The sequence below is a fragment of the Labeo rohita genome, chromosome 2, assembly GCF_022985175.1.
Source record: "Labeo rohita strain BAU-BD-2019 chromosome 2, IGBB_LRoh.1.0, whole genome shotgun sequence".
NCBI classification, from domain to species: domain Eukaryota; kingdom Metazoa; phylum Chordata; class Actinopteri; order Cypriniformes; family Cyprinidae; genus Labeo; species Labeo rohita.
This window is the reverse complement of record NC_066870.1, coordinates 13,052,576-13,061,854: the sequence shown is the minus strand read 5'-3', so window position 1 is coordinate 13,061,854 and position 9,279 is coordinate 13,052,576. Positions and strand designations below refer to the sequence as shown.

At 34.6% G+C, this 9,279-nt stretch overlaps 1 protein-coding gene across 2 annotated transcripts; it reads left to right on the top strand.

The window, feature by feature from the left end:
* The first annotated feature begins 254 nt into the window (after positions 1 to 254).
* Positions 255 to 8,192, top strand: ppp1r7 (protein phosphatase 1, regulatory (inhibitor) subunit 7). 2 transcript variants are annotated; one of them, XM_051095254.1, is made up of 10 exons: positions 255 to 395; positions 1,107 to 1,202; positions 1,293 to 1,348; positions 1,434 to 1,499; positions 2,433 to 2,563; positions 3,733 to 3,895; positions 4,019 to 4,135; positions 4,223 to 4,327; positions 4,700 to 4,786; positions 6,965 to 8,192. In XM_051095254.1, the coding sequence occupies exons 1-10, from the start codon at positions 356 to 358 to the stop codon at positions 7,139 to 7,141; spliced, it is 1,038 nt and encodes a 345-aa protein (XP_050951211.1). In that variant the 5' UTR covers positions 255 to 355; the 3' UTR covers positions 7,142 to 8,192. The 2 variants fall into 2 exon arrangements, with proteins under 2 accessions (XP_050951211.1, XP_050951205.1); XM_051095248.1 differs by lacking the exon at positions 255 to 395 and adding an exon at positions 451 to 666.
* Positions 8,193 to 9,279: the final 1,087 nt, after the last annotated feature.

Sequence of the window (9,279 nt, the reverse complement as noted above, 5' to 3'; positions counted from 1 at the left end):
AAGTCTAAAAATAGTTAAAGTAAATTAAAATAGTTCTGGTCTGTCGAACAATAACAGTGCAAAGTCTCACAATAAAAGACTAAACCGAATAAGGATTCTTGTTTATTATATTCATTATATATGTAAAAGATTCTAGGTTGATAAATTGGCATGAAAAAGAAATATTAGCAGGTTTATGTATAATAGCAAAAATATATATATAATCTCGGAGCATTTTTGCGTTTGGTTTTGTCGTGTATTAAATTTATATAACCGTAATTGTTTATCGTCCATGGGCGTAGGAAACGCATTTCGGGTTTGCTATTGGTCGATCCAGGTGTCAATCATTTAGCAAAGTGGGCGGGCTTAAAGGAAAATGGCGACTTTATCTGTCGGAGAGCCTCAAGAGATGGAAGGTGAGCTGACTTGTTTATTTTTAATGATTTATTTCCAGCGGGGGCTTTAATAAATCAGTGATTATTCTTTTTGCTCTCACCCTTTGTAACCAAGCTGAGTTGATGTTTTTAATCAGTTAATATATTAGTGTGCTCATACCATTCATTCAGACTGTAATGTGTGATTGTTTACGTTTATCACACAGCTACCTAAAGCTAAGTTACTCTTTTAGTCTGCATGGACTATAAATGGCGATAAAAGCCGCTTTGTTTCTTGCTACCTCTTTTAAATGTAAGTTATTTAAATGCCAGACCTCTTTTTAGTGGTGTGTGTAGTAGTGGACAGGGCGTCAATGCCAGCACACCTTGCTGGTTAGCTAACGTAGCCCACCAGCTCGCATTACCTGTCAAAGTCTCACCTGTTTGGATGGATAAAGTCTAGGAGAACCTGAATGTGAGCTATCGGACGTGACAAAGCGAGCTTTTCTCGGCGCCTCCATTTGTTTTCAGCTGCTGTATCAGCACAGTTTGCTAGCATGCTGCTGCTGTGGGATGAGGGTGTGTGGGATGGGTTCATTTAATAGATGGGGGCTTTGAAATTGTGCTTTCATATTAAAGTAAGTGCTATCACGATTATTTGGCCTAGATAACAACAGTGGCGTTTTGTAAGCAGGTTAGTACATTGGGTGTGTCCTAATTATTCATTGTTGTTCATAACTCTGTGATTTAAAGTTGACAGGAGGGGTGAGTCTGAGGAATCTGGTGATGATGAGACTAAGAGGAAGAGTCTCAATGGAGAGGTCGACTCTTTGCAAGCCCCTTCGACTGGTGAGACCACCTTGGCGTTGTAAGATGTGTGAGGGAAATGGTTAAAACCATGATCTGTTTCCTTACCGCTTCTCTCACTTCCCTTTTTAGTACCTGAGGAGTCGCCTGTTGACATGGACACCATAACCTTAGACCCAGATGAAGAGGTGATGAGAAAGACGTTCAGTTTTTGAGAGGTTAGATAGATGATGTTATTAGCAATTTTATTCATTGTCATAATTGTTTATTTAGGATGTGGATCTGGTCCACTGTCGCATTGGGAAGATTGAGGGTCTGGAGGTTCTTCGGAAGGCAAAGGTGAGAGTATCAGTTTAGTAGGGTTGTATAGATTTGCTTCTTTGTAGTATAAAAGTTCACATCCAGAATAAAAAATCCTGATAGTTTACTCGCTCCCATGCGATCCAAGGCGTTCATGTCTTTCTGTCTTTCTGTCTTCAATCGCAAAGAAATGAAAGTTTTTGAGGAAAATATTCCAGGATTTTCCTCCATATAGTAGACGGGTTGAAGGTCCAAGTTTCAATGCAGCTTCAAAGGTCTCCATACGATCCCAACCAATGAATAAGGGTCTTATCTAGCTAAACAATCGGTAATTTTCTTAAAACAATAAAAATGTGTATACTTTTTAACCACAAATGCTCATCTTGTGCCAGCCCAATCTCATGCATTACGTAATCGTGTTAGAAAGGTCATGTGTGACGTAGGTGAAAGTACCGACACAGTGTTTACAAAGCGAATGTCAAAAAGGTCAAACGCCCTTCACAGGTAAAATGATGTTGGATGATTTTGAAGTTGAGACCATGAGATGGAGTTTTTCACCCTATCCTACCTTTTTGAACCGAAGAACTAACCATGCTTGACTTTTCCAACATGATTATGTAATGTGTAGTTAAAAAGTATAGAATTTTCTTTCTTGACCGATCATTTTAAAAGATAAGACCCTTATTCTTCGGCTCGGATCATGTAGAGCCCCTTGAAGCTGCATTGAAGCTGCAGTTTGGACCTTTAACCTGTTGGCCACCATTGAAGTCCACTATATGTACACAAACCCTGGAATGTTTTTCTCAAAAAAATTAATTTCTTTGTAACTGAAGACAGAAAGACGTGAACATCTCGAATGACGTAGGGGCGAGTAAATTATCAGGGTATTTATATTCTGGAATCTATATTCTCCTTTAATTGTGTCCAGTTACAGATCTTAAATTGAGTGGTTTTCTTCGTTTCTATCATCAGACAATTTCTCTTAGACAAAACCTCATCAAACGCATTGAGAACTTGGACAGCCTTGTCTCACTGAGGGAACTCGATCTTTATGACAACCAGATCCGCAAATTAGAGAATCTTCAGGCCCTGACAGAGCTTGAGTAAGTCAGACATGATGCTTGTTATCTTGTCCAGACCTTTTTTTTTTTTTTTATTAATTTCCCTCTTCAGTAATGTAATTTATACACTACTAATCAGTAAGGTTAATTATTTATTTATTGATCAATCTAACACTAATGCATTAAATTTATCAAAAATAACTTTTGAAAATGAGCTGAAAATATTGCTTTTCCAACAAATCAGTAAATCACATTTTACTTTTAATAATATTTTACGATATTGCTGTTTTACTGTTTTTAGTCAAATAAAAGCAACCTTGGTGAGCATAAGATACTATCGACCCCAAACATATGAGCAGTAGTGTACATACAATGACTTGAAGTGAATTAACCACTTTTATGATAAGCATGTTTTTAATTTTTGCATTCAAATTCATTGTGATATTTTTGGGGGACACAGATGTCAGGATAACTGCCCTAATAGGTGACCCTGGATCACAAAACCAGGGTACATTTTTGTACATCTGAAAGCTGAATAAATAAGCTTTCCATTGATGTATGGTTTGTTAGGACAATAGGACAATATTTGAGATACAACTATTTGAAAATCTAAAATCTGAGGGTGCAAAAAAATCAAAATACTGAGAAAATCACCTTTAAAGTTGTTCAGATGAAGTTCTTAGCAATGCATATTGCTAATCAAAAATTAAGTTTTAATATATTTGTGGCAGGAACTTGACAAAATATCTTCATGGAACATGATCTTTATTTAATATCCTAATGATTTTTGGCATAAAAGAAAAATAGATCATTTTGACCCATACAATGTATTTTTGACCATTGCTACAAATATACCGGTGCTACTTAAGACTGGTTTCGTGGTCCAGGGTCACACATCATCATGAAAAGACTTTGTTAATTAAAAAACTTGAAAGGAACTTAGCACTTATCGATTGGAAGAAAAAAAAAACTGCTGAATTAACATTTTAAAAAATGTATCCACAAATGTATCAAGTGGTGCACTGGCATGCAAGGAAAAAAAAACTAAATATCATTCAAAAAATCAGAGAGAAAAAAATGATATAAACGTTTTTCAAAAACAACATGAAAACATTAAAACTTTCATAAGCTGAATTCTGAAAATCTTGTACTTGAAGAGTTGAAAAAGTACAAATACATGCAGTTTCCTCATATGTGATTGTGATTTGCAGGCAGCTAGATGTATCGTTCAACTTACTGAGGAAGATTGAGGGATTGGAGTGTCTCACAAAAATCAAGAAGCTCTTCTTGCTTCACAACAAGATTACAAGCATTGCCAACCTCGATCAAATGGCGAGCCTCCAGATGCTTGAGCTGGGCTCTAACCGCATCAGGGTGAGAAATCCAAGATTAAATCTGCTCTTTATGTGTCGCATTTTCTTCTCCGTTCATACTGTGGATGTGTTATCTAGCTTGAGTTTTATGTATGTAAATGCTTATATGTTGTGTACATTTTAGGTTATTGAGAATCTGGATTCTCTTAGTTCTTTGGAGAGTTTGTTCCTTGGCACGAATAAAATCACTCAGCTACAGAATCTTGATGGATTGCACAGTCTGACAGTTCTCAGTATCCAGGTGCGTTTGTGCTAGAAAGATGGGGGGGGTTTGGGCAATTTTTTTTCACATTTTCTGTTGGTGTTAACATCTGTTCCTGTTTGACAGAGTAACCGCATCACGAAGTTGGAGGGGCTCCAGAATCTTGTTAATCTGCGAGAGCTTTACCTGAGTCATAATGGCATTGAAGTCATTGAGGGCCTGGAGAACAATGTAAGATCTAACATGGTTGCAACACTACTTCTTGCCAGTTCTAAATTTATGCACAGGATGTTTGCCCAAAACATTTGTGACTTTGCATTGGTGTACAATCTTGCCAAGTTTGTAGCAAGATAAAGAAACCATCATAAAATGCATGCATAGTTTTCAATTTAAAATCTAGCTGTTTTGTGTGTCTTGCAATGTTGATGATTCTCCATCTATTGCGAAGGTCTGTGCCTCTCCGCTGCACCTTTACTCCGCAGGGGATTTTTGTGTTTTGATCTGTTGTCACATCAGTGGTTTTATTTTTATCTGCCCAAGAATATTTTAGTGCTAGAATATACATATCTTTCATCTTTCATCTTTCTTCCCTTTCTTTTTTAGAAAAAGCTGACAACTTTGGATATCGCTGCAAACAGGATAAAAAAGATTGAAAATATCAGCCATTTGACTGATTTAAAAGAATTTTGGGTAAGGAACAAAAAAAGAGGTTTACTGTTTGTATATTTTATAGCACACCACCTGTAAATTTTGAAAAAACATTCAAAAGTTTGGGGTTGGTAAGATTTTTAAAAATCTGTAAAAGTCTTTAATGCTCACCAACAGTGTTGGGAAGGTTACTTTGGAAATGTAATAGGTTACAGATTACAAAATTATAAACAAGATTATAAAAATGTAATTTTAAAGCACAGACACCACAAAATCCGACTTAAGCACCTCTTTTTACTTTGAGATTGCTGTGAGGTAAAATACAGATCAAAAATCTTAAGAAATGGTTAAATAGCTGTGACACTGTTTCAAATCAGTAGAATAGGTTTGAATAGGTTTGACAGGAAACACTGGAATCAACAATGCCTAGGGGAAAAAAGTTAATTTAAAAACATAAAGCATATACATGCTATTAAGCAAACGTACCTACGTTCTTTTGCCTTAAGGAAGCTTTTTATTTATTCTTTTTGTGATGTAGTTTCCGCGCAAAGGATGTGCGGACCTCATCAACTGATCTAGCACCACTGACAGAAATGGTCAAGCGCACGGAAAACCCCTTTTTTTTAAAAAAAAAAAAAGTCGATGCAGCTTTCAGACATGCCTTTCTTCTTATTTTAATAGTTAATTAACTTAATTAATAGTTAGTTAATTAATAAATAATGAACTAACTGTAATGATCCATATATAATATTCATATTTTTATTCATTTACAAAGTATGGTTCAATAGGCTACTTTTTTTTTTTTTTTTTTTTTTTTTTTTTTTAAATAGTAGAGCAATATTTATTTTCCATTTAGTATCCATTTTAAAAACTATCGGTCGATTAATCGTTTTTTTTATTCAACCACCTAGATAGATTATGAGGGAAAAAGAAAGGATGTGATGTTCACAACATGGTAACTACAGTAATTATCAAAGTGGGAAGTGATGCCTTTTTGGGGCATTGGCCAGGGGTATTTTTACACTACAGACAAGGTTTGAGAGGGAAAAAAAAACATGAAAATATAATTATATTTTCCTTAAAATGTTCTTTGCTAACTTCAGGCTTTATTCTCATGTGTAACTGTGACATTATGCACAACAAGCTTTGAAATACTTTTTCTTACTGGTGAAAATTAGATGGTCAAATCTGTTTTCCCTCAGTTACACTGCAGTGTAAGCTTCACAATGAATATTACTACATCTGTCTCATCAACATAGTCCTTATCAACAACAAAAATGTATTTTTACTCCATATTTCAGAAAAATCCCAGGTAATTTGAGCAGTAGGATTATAAAAAAAATGTGCTAATATAAAATTTATTTAAGTAGCCTATATAAAATTGCAAAATAAATCTATCAGTACTTTTTTACGTAAGTACATAAATTGGGTACTTTTGTACTTTTACTCGAGTAAAGTTGAAAAAGGAGCACTTTTACTGGAGTAATATTTTATTATACGTATCTGTAGTTTTGCTCAAGTACTTGATTTGTGTACTTCATCCACCACTGATTAGAGCACTAGTATTTTCGTGGCAACGTCTCCAAGATGCTTCAAGAAACCTACCTGCAAAGCTACCTGAAAAACTATGTGCAAGTACACCTACGACAACCGCTGCTTTAAATGCAAATGATGGTCACACCAAATGTTGATTCAATTTAGTTAATAAAAGTTAATTGATATAGATATTCTATTTTTGACAGCATCCTCATTTTACAGCATTTTACACAAGTGCCTAAATTTTTAACAGTACTGTGGCTTGGCAGGTAGGTTTCTTCAAGCATCTTGGAGATGTTGCCACAGTTCCTCTGGATTTAGTCTCTCTCAGTTTGTTCTGTTTCTTCACAACATTCTAGATCATGTTGAGATCAGATCTTGGTGCGGAGCAACTGGCAGGTGTCAGAAAAATCTCACTGGATTATTATAATTAATGGCTAAATGAATGTTTGGCAATGCGAACGGATATTTCCTGCTGACACACTACAGCAAAAGATAGAAATAACTGATTTAAAACCATTTTAACTGATGAAAATACTAATTGTTCTAATAATTTTGGCCACCACTGTATGTAAAAATTGTACTTCAGAGTATCAAATTATAATGCTTATAATTTTTCATTTTAACACCATCTAAGGGAAATAATAAAGCATTGTTATAAAGCTGTTTTTTATCCTTATGCAGATGAATGACAACCAAATTGATAATTGGGCAGACTTGGACGAACTCAAGAACGCCAAAGGTCTAGAGACTGTCTATCTGGAGAGAAACCCCCTGCAGAAGGATCCTCAGTACAGACGCAAGATCATGTTGGCTCTTCCCAGTGTCAGGCAGATAGATGCCACCTTCATCCGTTTCTGATCATCCACCTCATTGTGTCCTCCCTCACCCAGCCATCCACAGCATATTATAATGCACCACTACCATATTCCCCTCATGCACCTCATGGACACCGTCTGCCCTATTTATCTCTTTTATTTACTTTTTAACAACAAAAAAAGAAGAATCTCACTCCCAGTGTTGCCGTTCCATGTGCTGGCACCTTTTACTCACACAGAGACTATATACCTATGCTCTGACTTATGCTATAGTGTGAATGCTTGTTAATTTATTTTCACTTTAGGACCTGATCAGTCCGAACTCAAAGGAGCTGATGCCTGTTGCTCTGAAAATATATCAGCGCTAAATCTTACTTATAATTTTGGTTAGGAAATCATAGCATCGTAGTTATCCCTTCATGTAGATGATTTAAAATCAGACATTTCCGCCTTATGTCCATCAGGCATTGAGATCAAAAAGGTCAGAGGTCACATTGCATTCAGGTAGTAAAGATGGCTATAAGGAAATTCTTATTCTTTGTGATCAGGGACTATTTCTGTGAGTGTTATGGATTCAGTTTGCATATCAGTTCTTTTGGCCTGTTGAAATGTGACATGAAGCATATAGTTCACTCTTCATTAATATTAAAAGAGATTAATTCCATTTTAAAACTAAAGTTATGCCACATAATTTTAAGTCATTGTAGACATTCAACAAAGCAAGGTGATATCAGGTGATTAGTATTTTTTTGTTTTTTTTTTAATTGTCACATGCACTCAAAATATTCACACAGAGACACCTCATGTTAATGTATGATCTGAGGAGTTGTTTTGCTTCCCCTGCAATGGGAGGTGAATGGAAGAGGCCACAGTGTGGTGACTGTGTTTGGCCACTTCCATTTGACAGGAGGGAGGGGGGTCTGAGGGTTTTCACTTGGCTGATTCTGTATGTAATGAAACCAGTCCCTTTAAAAGGGTTTAAAAACAACTGCATAGGATTGCTTTTATTTTGCTCGAATTTTCACTTTGTTTTACAAGCTTGGTTGACTGTTTCGGAATTGAATGTACTATAAATAAACTGAATTTGAACAATGCTCACCCTTCTGATGTTTGTTTTGCGTTTAAGACATGCAAGTTACCTTTGATTTCACAAAGCTACTCACTGACATAAATATTAATGTGTAGATACCACATTAGCTGAAAATAGCAATGTTGGAAAGACCAAGATCTTAATGGAAATGTTTTAATTAAAGAAAGTATATTCATAAATATCAGGCAATCTTGTAAATGATAATGATCGACAGAGAACTCTAAGCTTCTAATAAAAACTGTGGCACTATCAAATGGGCTGAATAGAAAAGGTCATAAACAGGTCAAATGCTTGTCATTAAATCATGATATGTAACAGCAATCATTTGCATAATCATTTCTTTCAGTATACCAATACGATAACAGCACAATATGTTTTACATATATATCTGTTGTACCATTTATTACTTCTACGGTTGTTTATAAGTTTGGGATCAGCAAGATGTTTTTTAAAGAAATCTCTTACGTTCATCAAAGTTCCATTTCTTTGATTAAAAATAATGCAATTTAAAACAACAGTTTTCTACTTTAATATACCTTAAAATATAATTTATTTCTGTGATACAAAGCTGAATTTTCAGCATAATTACTCCAGTCTTTAGTGTCATATGTCAACCCAACAGTTGTGTGTGTTGTTTAATTTTTTTTTGTTTGTTTGTTTGTTTTTGGAACTTGTGATATTTTTTTTTTCAGGATGGTTTGATTAATAATGGCTAAAAAGAAGAGCATCTTTTCTAACAATTTAAGTCTTTACTATCACTTTTTATCAATTTAACACATCTTTGTTGAATAAAAGTATTAATTAGACCCCAAACTTTGAATGGTAGTGTATATTGTTACAAAAGATTTCTATTTAAAAAATTTTAAATAAATGCTGTTCTTTTAAACGTTTTTATTCATGAAAAAAAAAAAAAAAAAAAAAAAAAAGCAGCACAACTGTTTCCAACATTAATAATAAATCAGCATTAGAATGATTTCTGAAGGATCATGTGACACTAAATACTGGAGTAATAAGCTTTGCATCACAGGAATAAATTCTATTAAAAACAAAAAAAAAAAAAAAAATATATATATATATATATATATATATAT

Coding starts and splice junctions, on each gene's coding strand:
- ppp1r7 (XM_051095248.1), top strand. CDS start 624: ATGGCGATAAAAGCCGCTTTGTTTCTTGCTACCTCTTTTAAAT. Junction 4,328..4,699: donor TTGAGGGCCTGGAGAACAAT/GTAAGATCTAAC, acceptor TTTCTTTTTTAG/AAAAAGCTGACAACTTTGGA. Junction 4,787..6,964: donor CTGATTTAAAAGAATTTTGG/GTAAGGAACAAA, acceptor ATCCTTATGCAG/ATGAATGACAACCAAATTGA.